Raw genomic sequence first — 17,744 nt, 5'->3', positions numbered from 1 at the left:
ATCATACTGGCCAGTCTTACCAACCAGTTTCTTAGTTCGCAAAGCCTTGGACTTGCCAGAAGCTTTAGTCCGCTTAGAAGACTTTCTGACCTTTGCGAATCCATCCTCATGGTGTGTTTCAGGTTCAGGTTCGTCCTGATGACCATCAAGTGATTCCTGGATCTCATCACGGACCTGGTTCTGTTGAGGATAGAACAGCTCAGTCAGTCACTCGTAGTGATAGTGAACGGCTGAGGTGCATAGAGGGGTAAAACGATAGGTATATCCAATGAAAGTAAAGGGGTTGTAAAACTATATATAGAAGGTAAGTTCAAAGAAGAAATAGTATGAACGTATATGGGCTATGGTTGAATCCTCGACACTCCCCCTGAAACCTACGCCCGTATCATGCATGACTCTACACTCTAGTCATCCCCATTCTCCTCAGTAATTCCGCTGCACGCGGCTTAGGCACACTCTTGGTAAACAAGTCGGCTAAATTATCCTCAGAGGCGATATAGCGTACATCCAATTCGCCAAGTTGAATGCTGTCGCGAATCCAGTGGTAGTCCATAGCGAAGTGCTTGGACTTACCATGCCCCTTGGTATTCTGTGTTAAGCCAATAGCAGAATTGTTGTCGCAGTTGAGAGGGTAAGGTCGGTCCTTTAGTAACTCGATCTCATCTAAGAATGATCCCATCCATAATGACTGACGGCCCCCATGAACTGTAGCGACGTATTCAGCCTCTGAAGTTGAAAGTGTGACTCGTTTTTGGGACCGAGAGCTCCATGCAACGGGACCACCCACCATAGTAAAGACATAACCCATCATAGACTTCCCCATCGTCCTATCATCACCATGGGACGAGTCTACGTATCCAACAGGCATTAGGCCATCGTCCTCTGAATTCCTTCGATTGTATGTGATGCGATATTCGATGGTTCCCTTCAAGTAAGCAAGGACATGCATAGCATGATTCCAGTGAATAGGGCGAGCATCAGATGCGTATCGTTGGAGGTAATTGGTAGCAAAAGCAATATTGGGTCTTGTTCCATTGGCAATGTGATTTAGTGATCTGAGTACACCGTGGTAATCTTTATCCCTCATGAATTCTTTGTCCACATTTGGAATCAGCTGGGGTTGTGTCTTGAGGTTCATCAGACTTCCAACAGGAAGCAGTGTAGCCTTTGGTTTGCAATCAGCCATTCCGAAATTCTCTAGCATCTTCAAAATCAGATTCTTTTGATGCAAAGAGATGGTACCAGCTTCCTCATCAAACTCCACCGTCATACCAAGAACGCTATTGTGCTTCCCCAAGTCTTTGATCTTGTATACACTCCCAATATCCCTCCGGACGCGTTGGCCTTCCTCCTCAGATGTTGATGCGCCAGAGACATCGTCTGTGTATGTACACGTGTACGTTCGTTCTGATCCATTCTTCAGAAGGCGGATGCATGGGTCCGCTCGCGACTGTTTATGGCCTTGCGCCACCAGGGTGTTGTTGAGCTCGTGAAACCATGCGTTCCCAGCATCCATCGTCCCGTACATTGCTCTCATCATTAGTAGTACGTACTCCCCTTTTGGATAGTCTCTGGTCACAACATCTTCGTATCCCTGTGGAAGTGAGACATAGTTTTCTCCTTGAGGTTCCGCATTCAGGTAGGCGCCGACAAAGTCTATAAGCCAGAATTTCAGGGCGTGAGCTGCGACAATGGCGAAGAATATCCGTAGTGATTCGTATCGGACCACAGCGGCAAATGAATCGTAGTAGTGTAGACCTTTGATCTGGGTAAATCCTTTGACCACGAGTCTTGCGCGTTGTTTGATGAGTTCCGTGGTGTCTCCATCAAGCTTCTTGTCGAATGTCCATCTGGTATCAATTACGTGCATCCATGGCTCCTTTGGAACAACCCTCCATACGTCTCTTTCTTCCATTCGTCTGATTTTGGCATCCATGGCTGGTTTCCAGATCCTCGCCTTGGTCATTGCTTCGTGGTAGTTGTCTGGTACCCAAAGGTCATGCCTGTCAATGATATTACTGATTTCGGATGCTTTGAGAGCCACTATATCTTCTACATCATCTTCATCAGGGAGTAGTGGAACGAGGTTATCGTTGGCCCAGTCTTTCCCTTGCTGTTTGGCTGTTTCCTCACGTTGTGTGTACTCCTTGGACTCATGTAATGCTTTGGTGGGCTTTGGTATGCGAGATGAACGTCGTATAGGCTGTGGGATGACTCGAGGTTGGATTGGGGGCGCTTGTGCAGGAACAGCAGGTACGGTTGGCAATTGGATTGGTTGAGATCGATCGGGACTTGGTGGATCGATCGGTGGCTGTGAGTGATTCTCGATTGTTTCTTTGAGTGGTTCAACTAGGTCATCATATGCGATCTCCCCCTCACGAGAAGAAACGGTACGCGTAGGACTGAGTTCCTCAAATATGACATCACGAGATGTGATGATATTGTTGCCAGGTATGTCATCCAGCAGGATCCTGTATGTGCCGTGCCCTGCCAAGCTGACAAACCGGCCTTTCTGTCCTCGTGGAGATAATTTGCTGTGACCTTTGGCTGCAGGAATCTTTGCATAACAGGTTGATCCCCAAACTCTTAGATGACCCACTGTCTGCCGCTTACCGCTCCATTCTTCCTCCGGTACTTTCCCTGGGTGCCGTGATGATGGGAGTAAATTCCCAGCTTTGATTGCATAGTCACATGCCTCGGCCCACCAACCGTCGGACATTTTCGCCTCTAGCAGTAGAATTCGAACTGTTCCAAAGACAATACCCAGTGTCTGTTCAGCCATCCCATTGGCTGCAGATGAGTAAGGCGCCATAAACTCAATGATCACTCCTCTTTCTATCCCCCAGTTCTTCCACAACTCGTTGCGGAATTCATTGTCGCAACATATTTTCTTCAGCTTTTTACCAGTTTGGCATTCTGCCATAACTGTGAATTGGTTTAGGGCTTCAACTGTGGTTTCGGCCCTTCGATCCGATAAGTAGTATGGGGTTCTCCGAGATGTCGCATCATCAGCAAACACGATAACATATTTCGCTCCCCCAATGGATCGGACATGAGCTGGGCCCCAAATATCAACCATCACCCGCGCTAACACCACTGTTTCTGGCACCACGTCGGCATCAAACGGCCGTCTTTTCTGATTCCCCAAAATGCAAGGTTCACATTTACCGTCAGCACGTTCTGCCTTCGCAATGTCCAACCCATCTACCAGTGCCCTTTTATGCAACTCGTTTATGCGGTCAATTCCCAGATGCGCAAACCGCATATGCCACGTCTCGATTGGTACTGCTATTTCCAAGGATTTCACGGTAAGGGCGGTATATTCTTTGTTGTGCAGTAATGTCCCATTGATTGTGTAAAGGTCGTTTACCATAGTCGCAGTGAATTGTGGAGTGCGGTTACGGTCCATGAAGGTTGCTTGGCCTCCTCCGAAGGTGACGAACCATCCCTCCTTGTCAAGCCTGCTAATGGATATTAAATTTGCAGATACGTCTGGACAATGTAGGGCCTTGCTGAGGGTGAATATATTCTGCACGCCTGATATGGACGATTTCAGAGCGATGCTGCTGATCCCTTGTATGTTCAGTGAAGCACCAGCCTTTGATGAAGTTCCTGATGTTTCACCCAGCAGCATATAATGGAAAAAGCAATCTTTGTTTTGGATGAAGTGGGTGGATGCTCCAGAGTCCCCATACAACAGTGAGGTGTCTACGAGTTCTTGACTAGTGTTATTGACTATTAGCGCTGATTCTTCTGCCCCTAGGATCTCCTCAATCGACTTCAAGGTTTCGTTGCTGACGTGCACGCTCAGTGCGGTGACATTTGTATAGACGGAGCCTGCCTTGGATGATGATGTGGTGGCTAGGTTCGCAGAACTCGGAACGGGTGCGTCCTGTTTTCCTTTCCACCAAGGGGGATACTGACCCTGTCTCCCTCCCCCTAATTTCCAGCATTCGTCAAGGGTATGTCCCATGCCTTTACAATTATCGTTGGCCGTGTGGAATTTGTCAGACCTTGGTGCCATGGATCTCTTCGAAGATAGGCTTTGGACTTGGAGCATGAGCGCTTGGATCGACGCTTGGAGTGCTTGTATGGTACTAGACTCCTGTGTTGACGAGGGGTTATTGATCGAGTTCCGTCCGACTACTCGTTCGCCATGGGCAATAAGGCATGCGATAACGACAGTGAGGTTTTTTTCAGCGTAGAGCATGCTGACGACCGAGTCCCAACTCTCGGGGAATGAGTCTAGGAGAGTAGTCTTGAAACTCGTGTCGCTGATACCGGCTCCTGCATCGTTAGCCTCCTTTCGAAGTTTACGCATCTTCTCAATATATCCCCCATTGCTGCTGACCTTCTCTCCCTCTTGGTACTTCACAGCTTTCAACGTCTTCTCTCTGCGGTTGCGGACCAGGTCCGAGTAAGCGCCATATTGGGTCTTGAGTATGTCCCATGCCATGTGAGATGGTTTGGTGGGATCAATCCCAATGCCAAATATGTCCTTGACATTGCAAATGATGGAAGCAAGTGCGACGCTCTCACGTTGGGTGTATTCGAGTAAGTTAGGGCTGAGGCTGTTGATAGGAGTGGCTGGTAATGAAGCGAGCGTAGTACCTGGAATGGCCACTTTATTCTCCCAGTAGTTGACGAGGCCACGGGTATTTCCTTCGGTCAACATGACCATTTCGAAGGTTGCCCAGTTCTCGCCATTGAATTTCTCGTCATCGTCCAGTTTAATAGGTAGGACTTGGTGGGTGATAGTCGTCATTATAGGGGGTAGACAAAGTTTTGTTTGCACAGTCTGTGCAGTTTATTGAGTCGTTCGGTAGATACGAGTGTGTTCTTGACCAGCAGGGATAAGCAACGGGAGCCCAGAACCTGTTGAGGATAGAACAGCTCAGTCAGTCACTCGTAGTGATAGTGAACGGCTATATTAGATATGCTACCTGTTGAGGATAGAACAGCTAAAAGTATGTAGCATAAGAAATATGTAGGTGAAGATAATATTAATGGTATACACACCTCAGTCAGTCACTCATAGTGATAGTGAACGGCTGAGGTGCATAGAGGGGTAAAACGTGTATCAGATTCATCATCATATTCTACATTACTACGAGACAAATTCTTCTTTGAAATACCTGCAGCAGTCAGATTCCCTTGGGAACTGACATCCTCATCATCCTCCGAGTCAGAAGGAGACGATTTCTCCTCCTCTGCTTGTACATGAGCAGAAGGAGGGTTCCTCAGTGCGGCATTGCCAGACGCTGGAACACGGCTCACAGCCAGACCAGGAGCAGAGCCCTGAGCACTTGCAGTGCTGGATTCTGCTGGGATTTTAGTATTACGGATATCTGGGGACAGCTCACCAGATAACTCAGATAAAGGACTCTCCACCCTTGGCAAGGCTGGCCCTGTTGCAACAGTGTTGCGGCGGCTGCACAAGGCATAACGAGACATCCTAATAGGTATACAGAAGATACAGTGTCGAAATCGGAGTGGCCTTGGGTGATCAAGCCTCGGTTTTCCAGAGATCGACGAAGAGAGAGAGAAAGAGATTTAAAGAAAAAAGCGCAGATGTAGTTGAGAGAGAGATATAGAAATAAGCAGAGAAACAGCCAATGGAGCTGTCAAAAATATGAGAGGGTGGCGAAAGTCACGTACTCTCACGAAGGAGTTTCACGCAGTGTGTGACAGGTGTAAAGGCTGGTCGTTGCGAAAAACCTGAGCTACTACAGCAGTACATAGCTCTTATATACTACTAGCTAATATCAAATAGATCCTATCGAATGCGTCGAGAACGGTGGAGCATGTGGAGCGACAATGAGGGGGAGAAATGAAGGGTAAGAACCAGGCCAAAGGCCGGCTCGTTACAGCACTCTACTTGGCTTCTCTGGCACCTTGCAGCGAGACCTATGAGGGGGTTCTACTGTGGCATTCCGAGTGGCATTGTCTTCATCCCCATTAATGATCCTGGGTGCACGGAAATGTTTCCGGGCACCATCCACAGCAGGAGAAGCAGCCTTATCTGTTCCATTCATGATGACAACTGAAAGATCATCATCATCATCCAGCAACACTGGATGAATTTCAAGAGGCCACTTTCTTCAGATGGGTTCTAGGGTGCTCTTGGGAGCTCTGGCCTGAGGAGAGGTATCAACAAGTATACCACCATAAATTCATCGCTGACTCACCTTTGCTTTCCCTTTGTCTTTCTTTGCAGGAGGGCTCTTGACAGGTAAACTGGCCTCCAAACTGGCATTCACCACATTCCTGTCTCACCACTCCTCAAATATTGACATGTACTCCAATCCGACATGGAAGTTGAACTTCACTTTGCTGGAGGGGGCAATCCAACTGCTATTTTTGGGGTCAATCTGACCACCCCACATGACGAACTCATCAGCATTTGAGAGTGTCTCATCAGGCTCTACCATCTCTTAAGACCCTTTCACGTGACTTATCATGGAGAACAAATTTGTCATAATCCCATTTGTACCCCTCCTGAGTACCAGGCAAGCACTAGAGGTACTGCTCATGGAGTCTGCTCTCCAGATCCTTTCGCCTGCACACAACAGGAACATGTATTCCTTCAAACATGTTGGACTGAATTAAAAAATGTCAATGCATGGTTCCACTCATTCAACTCAATGGACATATCCAATATGGTTCCATTGTCTTCTTGTTATGACAAACAACCACATTCACTACAACAACCAAGGTTTCTTGCATAGTCAGCAATGCCAACAGCTTTGCAAATTTTTCCGACTCAAGCTCATGACGAATGTGGTTGGCATTATAGTCTTTAGCAGTAGCCCTAGGGTCACCTGGATGACCTTTTAGCATGGCTATAGCACTATGAATTGTGGGTGTTGCATCTGACATGTGATTAGAGTGTCTCCATGCACATCATCTCATAGTCTCTACTCACCAGGCTTGTTTGCATTGATGATCACTCTCCCAATAAAACATGGATTAGGCTTCATGCAACTTGGCTTCATCACTGACTGTATGGTCTCCTCAAAATTGTCAGGACTACATTCCCAGGTGGCACATGCAGGATGAGCACATCTTGATGCCTTGGCAGTATTTCTTGATTGTCTGATAGCTACATTACTCAATAATCAGTCAGTCTATTCCTCCATCATAGGAGCTGAGAGTATCTGTCTTGACTCTTTTGGTGTGCTCCTCAAGCATGCGAAATGTGTTGTGGCACACCAAAATTTCTTTGAGCTCCCTCTTACCATTGACATGAGTAGCAATGGAGCAATAGTCACACCAATCACCAGGTGCAATCCAGTGTTGCTTTTTGTGTTCCCTGCTGGTAGGACACCCCACGTATTCACATTCCACCCATTCTTGGGGGTCTCGCCTCGTACTGACAAACACAGGGCATTATCTTTCTCCATCATTGTCCAGCTCCTCATCCAGCTCATCTTCTTCTCATGTTCCTGTGGAGTTCATTGCTGCTGGACATATAAATTTAGTTATGTTATGAAACTGCATGAACAGGCTTGAGCATACTCATTCCACATTGACTGGAAGGTCCAGCTATGCATAGCGAGCTTCAGTAGATATTATGTGCAAAAAGTTACAGAACTACAGACCTCTCCCAGAACCCCCACACATGCACCATCACACTGCAAGATGAGTCAGGGGTTTGATTCCCAACTGACCTAGAAGGGCAAAATAGGGTAGAGCCCCCCCACCAGCAAGTGAGAACAGGTCATAACCACCATCCCCAGGGCCAACATTCACTCCCAACCGATACAATATATCTCCAAGGATATCAGCAACTGTAGTCCTATCCATGTCTGCATCTGAGGTTAGGATTGTCAGCCACAAACACAGCATGAGCAGGGATGAAAAATGTACAGATAGCGAACGTCTTCCCCGAAATTCTCAGTACAAAGATTGTTTGCATGTTTCTACATCGGAGGTACACACTCATCATCCCCTTATGGGCTACCCACAATCCCACTCTCAGCACTGCAGAGACCAAGACTGTGTATATACCCCACTATAACAAGGCAAAGGCTGCAACAGTGCTCAAACCAAACACCAACAGGCAAAGAAATGCTATGCTGTTGTTAGAGTACATGTATCTCTTGCACATATCTTTAGAGAGGCACAATGGCAATGGATGGGTTTAAATAGGCTGCATGCTGTCTTGAATGAAGATAAAAAATCACCTAATTTTTTCACTCCAGTGAGCCCAATTTCATTTATTCTGATAAATGAAATTGGCAACCGAGGGAGGTGGCGACCATTGGACAAGGTGTTCCACCTGATACATGGCATCCCATCCTTTCTCTCTAATGCTGCCTCCATGCCCTCCCAATGCCAAGCCTCACCTGGTGAGTGTTGTGCATCAGTGCAACAAGACCAACATCAACTGAATCTGATATCAGAGCAGAGCATTCCCAAGAAGAAAAATCAAAACAAACCCAATCATATCTGGTTTCTTTATTCTAAGTGCATCATGCTTCAACTCATTCCCTTCTGCAGCTCCTGATGAGGTGCTTTTGCCATGACTGGTGGAATTGTATCAGATGAGAATGTCCGATCTTGAGATTCTCAGAGATCTCCAGCTTGTTTTTGATACACAAATGTATGGCCTCGGGTCAGTCTTTCTCCTTGCTTTCTTATATTGCATCATTTCAACTGGCTCTATGACAGGTTGACCAATTTGAAGAAGTTGCACAAGAAGTATGGGCTCACCAAGACTCACCAACAGGACCACACTGTCGAGTCGATAGATGCTGAGGTGCACTGGCTGCAGGCCAAGTTCCTCACATCAGAGATGGAAAGAATATGGGACCACCTTGCAAAATATTGCCACAAATGGGTTTCTTGGTTTGTGTTCCCTCCTTCATGCTGACCAGTCTAACTTTGAATCGCAGGGGAGGTGGTGCAGCAGTGGTTTAGAACAAATGAAACAAACCTGTTCCATGGTTGCTGGCATGGTCGGCTTTTTTGTTGTCAATTTTGGTCAGCCAGTCCCTTTGATCTATGGTGTGTTGATCAACATGATAAATGGAAAAGGTTCAGATTGCAACTTCACATGGGTCTGGACCCTTTCACTGGAGTCATCAAGTGGATAAAGATATGGTGGACCAATCGTAACCTAATCCTGATCTGCAACTACTACTTGGATGTCATTGAGGCCACAGGAGGTCAGTCCAAACAAAATTTGAGGTCTCCTGACTAAAATCATTGTGTAGAAATGCCTCTCATCACTCAAAGTGATCCAGATACTGAGAATGTCTGACTGGCAAAGGCACACACTTACCTACATCACTGGAATGACCCTAACCTTTATGGAACAATTCAGCACTGTTGGATGTGTTTGAAGAAGAACATCCCACCCAAGATTGGCTGGAGTCAGATGCTTTTAGCCTCGTCTTTCATTACATTTTCATCCCATTTTTGCAGAGGCAGTTGGATGACTATGTTTACATGGTGAATCGATGCAAGAAAAGAAAAGACAAGAAGAGGATTCAACCACATGGTGTTCTCCTGCACATTGAGGAGTGACCACAGTTTTATGGCTGCCAGAGCTATGCTGTAAGAGAAGGTCATCCCAGCTTTTACCACATCCTGACAGTCTTTTATTTGAAGGTCACCATTGAGGCGGACACCATCCAGGAAGCCAGACAAATCTATGAACCACCCGATCATATGGTTTTCAAAATGGTCCCTGAATCCTTTAGAGCCTTTGCTGATGAAATTATGAAGAAAATGGGTTTGCCTGAGGTTGTACAGGAGTGTGTCTGGGAGATTTATATGGAACTCCTCAGCAGGCTTCATAGTCATGGCATAGTGGGCCACTCTGAATGGACTGCTTTTGTTTTGTTGGGTCCCAGCAAGGGTGATGATGCTGAAGACGATGATGACACAGATATGCCGGATGAACCCATCTCTGCTGAGCAGGCCCTTGTGGAGAATCCCCTGTTCCAGTACTATGGTGGCATTAATGGAGGCATGGGACTGAGTGAGTGCATCTTACCAAGAAGTGATCAAACCAACATTAATGGCTGACACATTAATAGCATGACAATGTATAATATGATTTCTTGCATCAGGAAATATTTACAGAATTAGTCAGGACAGGAAGATATTACAGACAGGCTGCGAACTCTCCTGGAGGGAGCAAGAATGTCACAGGAGCACTTGGGTCTTCAGGTCCACCCTTATAATCCTCCTTGATCTTTTCCTCCCAGCCTGGTGCTTTCCAAAATGGTTCGTTCTCTATTTCTTCTCCATTAGGGACATCTGGCCTTCCCTCTTCTTCAATGTCATACTCTTCAACTTCCTCAGGCTGCGACTCCCATTCTCCTGCCACTATGAGTCTATATAAACTGCTATCATGACTTTGGACATTCCTCAAACTGTTTCCTCAAAGTCCGCTTCAGGTCATCATTTAGCTTCTTGTCATCTGGCTGCTCTGGTACCAACACCAGGTGTGTTGCAGGCAGGCAAATCGTAATGTCAGTGGGGGTGTTCACTTCACCAGATTTGACATGGACAATTCGAACTTGCCATCACAGTTCTCATTCTATGTTCCTGACCTCATAGTCAATACCACAAACATACTGACCAACATGTTCTCCATGGATGATTAGCCACAGATCATAATCACATTGATGAGGATGCCGGATCTTAACCTGTGTATAGTCCATGGCAGCAGGCTTGGAAAAAAAGGTTCTGGCCAAAGCAACTTGGCCTCCAAGTGTCATCGCCTTCACCACAACCTCTTTTTTGTGCGAAGGCAGGAAGACACACATCTCTTTGTCATGAAGATCAGGATGCTCCCACCAGTATGAAGCCCAGAGGGGTCCATGGGTAGGAGATGCTAGTGGTGTGGCCAAGCATGCCTGGGGCTCAGGTGCAGGCACTTGTATTACAGGCCATCGCAGCTGCTTCTGTATGAAACCTGGTGGAGGTCGATATGCATCCTGATGATGGAGCAGTGGCTGGAAGATGAGCAACAGCTTTCCATCCTGTAAAACATTGAGCAACCTGCACGGCGAAACTGTTGAAACACTCACTGACGCTCCCAAAGATCCTCATATGCAAACCATTTCACATGCCAGAGGTTTGCTCCAGAAATATGATTGAGTTCCACCAGCAGGCACAGGCCACTTGTGTAAGTGGGCATCGGATGCCAACCTGGCACACCTGGCCTGTCATGTCGAGCTGGTACCAGTGTCATGTCTCGGATGGTGCCATGGTACCCACACAATCGATGATGTGGCTGTTCTATCGTGACCTCAATGCCCACCCATGGAACTGGTACTTGATGCTCTTGAATGCTAAAGGGGGTCACTGTTGCCTTGGAATGGGGTGGTGTGGTGACCACTGCACAGTTACAATGGGTGCTAAAGAACTATAATTTCAAGGTCAGCCTTGCATTCATGTTCTTGTAACAAAGTCATTCCCAACTTCAATGGTATTGGTATCACTGGATGATGCATTTGACAAGAGATGCACTTGTTGAATAATGTTCACATTGTTGCCCTTGATGTGGTCGACCCAACTGCCTACTGTAACAAGCCCAGTGATCTCAACATAGTTGCTGACCTGGATGTCCTTACAAACATCTTGCCAGGACACAATGGTTGAACCACCCCCATTCAAGTCCATCAGCTCAAGGATGTCATGTGATACTGCTTCCACCAGACCCAGTGTCTTGTTCTTGCCAAAATGGACAGACATTCCCAGTTGAAAGCACGGTGAAGACAATTGGGAATCTTTTGCAACCAGGAGACCAGCAGATTCTCTCTCCCTATCTTGGGAGGGGATCAGGTGGTTTGGTTACGAGAAAGGAATGAAACGGACACACCCAACAGCACACATGCCTGACCAGGCAGATTACATGGCCCTCATCCGTAACTGCCTGAGCACGAGACTTCCTATATCTTTCCAACAGTTCTTGAAGCCACTGTTCTAAGTCTTGATGGTTTGAATTGTCATCCTGCAGTGTTGGTTTGTCCTCATGGATCGCTATCTCCTGCTCCATGTCACAAGCTAGATATCAATCAAAAAGGTCAGATACATGACATCTGAGAAGAGAGGGTGCACATGTGTGTAAGTGTTATATTCTTCCTCATCACCTTTGTCATTGCCCTCACTGGCAGTGTCAACAGTGTTGTGACTGCAGCCTACTTACATGTGGAATTTTGCAATCTAGTGTGTTTTACATGCACACAGAGATATAGTGAGTGAGTGGACTAAAATGACACATCGACACTAATGCTACACGGTGCAATGATGCAGAATATAACTTATGGCATAAGAAGCGATGGGATTCTAAACAGGACTTAGTCACAAGGATGGTTCCAGTAGATAGAAGCCAAGTTTTGAGCCCCCGAGTTCTCATGCATGCATTGAAGGTAGTACTGTAACAAAGGATCAGTTTGTGACTTTGAGCTTTGCATAGAATTAGCAAGCTCACTCAGAGAAATATGAGATACTCTTTTGATAAGACTTTTGAGAACTTAGTCAGAGTGAATACAAATCAGTGATACTGTTTCTGTTCTGTTAAGTGTGATAAGTCTGTTCAGAGAATGTGTTGAAGTGGAAATCTGAGATCTGTTCTGTTCTGTTCTGTTCTGTTTCAGTCTGTTCCATGTCAGTTCTATTTGAAGTTCCATTTCTGAATCTGTTTCTGAGCGCTTCTAAAGTGTTCTTGAGTCGAGATAATCTGCTGGAGTTAGTTGGAGAACCCCTACATACAGTTGTGTAGCGAGCGGGCTAAGTCAGTGCTTGCCTGTGGTGTTCTTTTAGCAAGCTCACTATTGTTTTGACACGTATCATCTCTGTTTCTGTTGGGATCAGTGTCCCTTGTGTATTTTAACTTGAATCTGCCTTGAAGGTTGCATTGCACCAGTGAATGACCTTCCTGTAAAAGTTCCTAGATTTAGGAATTCATTAGAGAAAGCTTAGCTTTGCTAAGAGCACCAAACTAAGAGAAACTCTTCAAGATATTGAAGTATAGTTGGATCGCATTAGAAATAATTGCTCCCCCTAGAACTTATGAGGGTGATTGTAGTTTGTGTAGTTGTGTGAGTGTGTGTGTGGGTTTTTGAGGTTCACCTTTTAGCCCACTCACTATTCCACAGAACCCCACAGTCAGCCTCTTCAACGGATTCTGATTGTTTCTTTAAAACTTATCACTTTTATTGCACTGTACTTACTAGGCCCATAATGAAATAAAATTTGCCTCACTATCAATAGCTGCAAAATTGAATTTGTTTTACCTTACAGTACTCCAGATTGTGGTCTGAAGCCAAGTGGCAAAAGCATGAGAATAGTGATGAAGGCGTTGCCATGTAGGAACTGATTGTTGGGAGTTCAGCAGAGATTGCTGTTGGCATGGTCAAGCTGAGCTCCCAACATTGGCCCTATATGTCCATGTTTGCTCAGCTTTGTTCTCACAGTTCAACTCTTTTTTCTTAATCACCACAATGGCTCAACAACACCCGCAAGCCAAAGAAGAGTGTAAGTACATGAATTCTCCACCTTTCAGATTTGTTGTTGGTGGTGGAGGGTTGTTTCATAGTATCAAACTTTAGAAACAAGACTTGATTCATTCAAATAAATAATGGCTCTTTTCATGATCTAGAATGATGAAAGAGTCTGGTGACTGTCACAGATGACCAATGTTGTGATCATGATTTCGAGCTCAGAATCATGGTCACAGGATTTGTCAGCTGTGACAAGTCATAAGGTACCATGTGAGAGGAATGGGAGATCACATGGCACATACACGTACATGTTTCAACAATTACATTATCTTTGGGTTATGACTGTTTGACCAACAATGAAATACTTAGGCATGTGGAATGTAATAAAGGGAACTAAGCTTGTTCAGCAGCTGCACTTTCCAAGTGCAGACATCTTGCACAGGAGGGCACCAGAGGTATGGTGTAAAGAATGATCGCAGAGAGTTAACATCGGAACAGAGCTCTGGCTGGATTATGCAGCCACTTATTCTTCAGTGAGTGGATGAGTGATGCTATGTGGACATGTGTGAATCTATCTCAGGCAGTGTGCAATCAATTAGTTGTGTATACAGAGTGTGTCATTAAAAGGGATGCTGCACCCCTGGATAGCAATGTCAACCAGCTGCTCAGCAGTCAATCCAATATCCCTGTCATAGACTTGTTGCTAGCCATGAAGACAGTGGATCAATTCACCAGTATCAATAGAAGCACACAGCTTCAAGTTCAAGATTTCATGTGTTTACTCAAGGTGGACTCAAAGATCAGCACTGTGAGTACCACTTTCACTGCAAATAGTCCTTCATGACATGTGATGTTCTGCAGTATCTGACACACTTGGAGAACTGGCCTGAGAAGCTATGCCTGTTGCACAGAGGCTTTGAGGACACTTTGCACTGATGATTCACACATGAGCTGCTCTCCTATGGGAATGAATTGATGCATTTAGGTCTTGAAGGTTGTGACATCTTCTTGCTAATGAACTATCAAAGCCATGCTGTGCAGCAGAAGTGGATGAACATCTCCATGCTGGTTGATGGTGTCACCATTTACATTCGCAGCCTTGTCCAGGTAAGAGGGTATGCTTTTCAGAAGTCTCCATCTTGCTTGACCAAGAATTGCGGTCATAGTGACAAGGCATGATGTCAGAGGAATACGTGATGACACTTCACAAGTGAGTACCCCCACTGCCTTAGTCCTAAGCCTAACTAATGTTCGGTATGAGATTAATCTGAGAGGCAGGGTTAGGCAAGAAGATGTCAACTCTTTTGGAGACTAAGCACCTCCTTAGAAAAATGTTGGATTGGAAGGCAGCATTTGGGGCAGTGCTGTTCATTTCCCCCCTACTCCTGTTTTGTGGAGAGGGCCTAGGTCAGATTTTCGTTGTGACTAACGCAATCAAAGTGAGTGCCAGTTGAGCTAAACTGGGTGACTACCTGATATTTTGATTAACAGGTCGGGAGCAGACTGGAAGCACTCGGCAAACCGGCCTCAATACAGTTTGCAGAGGAGGAAGCATGGAAATGCATTATAGATATCGCAGTAGGCTTGTGGGAATCAGAATATGGGGTGGGGCAATTCTGTCAGAATCTTCCTACAACCATGGACTCCCCCTTGCCAGACCGTGACATCAATTTCTTCCCATGGGCTCTAACAGAAGCCCAGACCTCCAAGCTGATGATGTCTCACAATATGTGGTTCTCCAACTGGAGGTGGTTGCAGAAGACAGGTTCAATTTGGCGACAAGTGTGCTGTGTAAAAAGTGAGGACAGCTTATTTATGAGTGCACATAGACGCAGCAGGTCAGTGGATAGCGTCAATCCACAGACATGGAAGGATCCGTTCTCGCAATCCTTTAAAATAGGGGGCAGTGGCGATGAAAGAGACAGCTTAATTGTCACCCCTGACAATATCTTGGAGCCCTCTCATCTGGATATATGTGCAAACGGGCACTGGCAAACTATTGAGGAGCCATTTGATGCTGATGATTGAATCTTTCCACCATGCGACACAGAGGAACTTTGCAAATTTAATCCAGTGATGCCAGAGCTGAAAACACCTTTGCCCACATTTGGTCCATCAGACAAGGATGCAGAACATGAGCCTGAACTTGGCGATACGTTGACACCCAATGTAGAGCCACAAGTCAACCTTATGTCTGAGCCTCTACAGGACCCCTTGGCAGCGACGACACCAGCAGGCTTCAGTGGGCTCAAATTCAAGAGGTGGGATGAAGGCTCTCTGACCCCCATGAGTTCGGATGAAGAAGACGAGCAAGCATTGCATGGGGAAGAACACAGCACCTCAGCATCCCAGCATCAGATCAAGGCCAGGTCGTTTGTCGTGACTCTGTCAGAATCAGAGTGCCAAGAGCACTTTGCGAAGCTCAAGGAGGATAAAGCTTTGGCCAAGCAATGGCACCTAAGGCTGTTGGGCTCCTCTCTTCCCTGGATGGACACAAACAATGTCACAGAAAGTATGAAGCGGAAAGTGGAGAGCTCCCCCTCTGGGCCGACACCAAAAGCTCCAAGGTTGAATCCTGTATGCTATGAGTGTGCAGATGAGCCTCTGCTGTTTCCCAACTACTATGTGGCATTAGTAGATCAGACAATCAACCTTAGCGTCCTTGGCCTAAAGTCAACTGTAAGTGTCATTTATGTTGGATAGCTCGGTCCTTCGAGGATACTAATCTTCCCAAGTTTCAAGATGACAAGGAGACAGTTTTGGGATGGCAAGCTTGTGCTTGTGGCAGCCTGACCTGCTGGCATGGTAAAAGCATCAACAATTGGGAATGTATGGTGGCTCATGTGAGCACCTCACAGCTTGCTGCAGGAGGGGTGTCCTTGCAGGCTCTGCTTCGAACCAAACAAGTTTTTGTAACCAGCATGGAAGGAAGCAGTCTCTGGGAGTGGGACATAGATTCCATGAAAAAGATCGGCAATGTAGATGTGCCCCAGGAAGTACAAGGTGGGTATGCAGAGCTGCTTGTGGAGTGCCTCTCTGATATGCTATTCAAGACCATTCTACCAGGAGCAAGAAAGACATGGAGCTTCACATTGAATGTTCACTTTGTTCTGTTCTTGAGCAGAGGGATCAAGGGAGCAAGGGTCTGGTGCTTAATGCACTCTACTTGCCAAGAGCAGAGAGGTCACTGGTTGAGACACCGCATGCAGAGTGAGCACTCACTCCATACTACTCAGCATGTCCTTAATGACCTTCTTGATGTGGCAGGCCAGTCATGAGTCAATCCATTGCATTTGATCAAACTAGGGAAGTGCCCACTGACATCTTTGACAACCACTATCCCAAGGATGCCACATGCTTCACCTTGGCCTCCACCATGGCAACTTTTAGTTATATCCATCATGATGGCATAGGTGTGGGAACTGTCATCCAAGTACTGACAGGCAAAAAGATATGGTTTTTCTTTCATAGGGTGGCGTGTCATATTCAGGACACACATGTGGACGAGTTCATGGATGATTGGGTGCCAGGGTTCATACCTGACCCTACTGAGTGGGAGGCAGAAGTTGTGGTCTTGGAGCCTGGCACAGTCCTGTGAGTAGACCTTAACATTCAGTGCACTAACCTGACAGGGGACAATATTGCTGAGAATAATGTGTTACTTCAGCCAAGTGATATGTGGCCCAACAGGCCAGCAAGGTCAGTACCCTTGATAGTTTTATCATTGTCCCAGATAATCATGTTGGCAACAGGTTCAGATGTTCACATACCTGACATTAGTACCCAACTAGGATTACTGGATGTCGTTGCTTTGGGTAATTTTTGCATCTTTGCATTGGCTTTGAATGGTGAGCATAAGAAACCAACCAAGGATGGGATGCACCTTGCTATTACCTCGTACAAGGATATAATTCGCTTTGCCACCTGTCACTTTATTCTTTATGGTCCTGATGGCATCCTCAAGATGCCATATGGCTTGGCGAGGCAGTCAGCTTTGCATTTTGGATGAGCTGTGGATGTCTATGCAGGTTCCATAGCCTCATCTGGCCATTTCAAGAATGGCAATGTGGACGACCCAGTGGACAATACAACCTTATGTTCCGTAGTGCAGGGGGTTCTGTGGGGGTTGTATGGCACTTCTTACACTGGAGAAGATCTCCTCGCTGCTTCAAAGATGGACTTGTGTATGTTAATCTGCCTGCTGTTCATAGTCCAGCCACAAGGTCAAGGTATGATATACATTGTCAGAAGTTCTGCTGTGCTGCATTTCCTGATGATGTC

The 17,744-nt window shown here is 46.2% G+C and overlaps 6 protein-coding genes across 6 annotated transcripts; 3 read left to right on the top strand and 3 right to left on the bottom strand.

The window, feature by feature from the left end:
• Positions 1-5,028: 5,028 nt before the first annotated feature.
• Positions 5,029-5,454, bottom strand: EV420DRAFT_1653892 (uncharacterized protein; the record flags this gene model as incomplete). Its single annotated transcript, XM_060478772.1, has 1 exon — positions 5,029-5,454. One exon carries the CDS (start codon positions 5,452-5,454, stop codon positions 5,029-5,031), a length of 426 nt encoding a protein of 141 aa, XP_060321784.1.
• A 647-nt stretch (positions 5,455-6,101) lies between these two features.
• EV420DRAFT_1488576 (uncharacterized protein) lies at positions 6,102-7,430 on the bottom strand (the record flags this gene model as incomplete). Its single annotated transcript, XM_060470625.1, has 7 exons — positions 6,102-6,137; positions 6,189-6,249; positions 6,277-6,433; positions 6,494-6,584; positions 6,691-6,821; positions 7,003-7,102; positions 7,239-7,430. The coding sequence occupies 7 exons, from the start codon at positions 7,428-7,430 to the stop codon at positions 6,102-6,104; spliced, it is 768 nt and encodes a 255-aa protein (XP_060321783.1).
• An 893-nt stretch (positions 7,431-8,323) lies between these two features.
• Positions 8,324-10,035, top strand: EV420DRAFT_1488575 (uncharacterized protein; the record flags this gene model as incomplete). The annotated part of the gene is made up of 7 exons (XM_060470624.1): positions 8,324-8,351; positions 8,503-8,513; positions 8,547-8,617; positions 8,674-8,850; positions 9,040-9,170; positions 9,329-9,456; positions 9,616-10,035. 7 exons carry the CDS (start codon positions 8,324-8,326, stop codon positions 10,033-10,035), a joined length of 966 nt encoding a protein of 321 aa, XP_060321782.1.
• Positions 10,036-10,114: 79 nt separating this feature from the next.
• Positions 10,115-12,016, bottom strand: EV420DRAFT_1488574 (uncharacterized protein; the record flags this gene model as incomplete). The annotated part of the gene is made up of 6 exons (XM_060470623.1): positions 10,115-10,338; positions 10,376-10,531; positions 10,595-11,016; positions 11,046-11,383; positions 11,488-11,786; positions 11,836-12,016. The coding sequence occupies 6 exons, from the start codon at positions 12,014-12,016 to the stop codon at positions 10,115-10,117; spliced, it is 1,620 nt and encodes a 539-aa protein (XP_060321781.1).
• Positions 12,017-14,755: 2,739 nt separating this feature from the next.
• Positions 14,756-15,491, top strand: EV420DRAFT_1653888 (uncharacterized protein; the record flags this gene model as incomplete). Its single annotated transcript, XM_060478771.1, has 2 exons — positions 14,756-14,902; positions 14,955-15,491. The coding sequence occupies 2 exons, from the start codon at positions 14,756-14,758 to the stop codon at positions 15,489-15,491; spliced, it is 684 nt and encodes a 227-aa protein (XP_060321780.1).
• A 48-nt stretch (positions 15,492-15,539) lies between these two features.
• On the top strand, positions 15,540-17,472 carry EV420DRAFT_1653887 (uncharacterized protein; the record flags this gene model as incomplete). The annotated part of the gene is made up of 6 exons (XM_060478770.1): positions 15,540-16,142; positions 16,199-16,466; positions 16,517-16,673; positions 16,731-17,057; positions 17,131-17,162; positions 17,216-17,472. 6 exons carry the CDS (start codon positions 15,540-15,542, stop codon positions 17,470-17,472), a joined length of 1,644 nt encoding a protein of 547 aa, XP_060321779.1.
• Between the last annotated feature and the right edge of the window lie 272 nt (positions 17,473-17,744).

Source organism: Desarmillaria tabescens, assembly GCF_030435595.1.
Source record: "Desarmillaria tabescens strain CCBAS 213 chromosome Unknown EV420scaffold_182, whole genome shotgun sequence".
In the NCBI taxonomy this organism is placed as follows: Eukaryota; Fungi; Basidiomycota; class Agaricomycetes; order Agaricales; family Physalacriaceae; genus Desarmillaria; species Desarmillaria tabescens.
The sequence above is the reverse complement of the archived record's forward strand: the minus strand, read 5'-3'. Positions and strand labels throughout refer to the sequence as shown.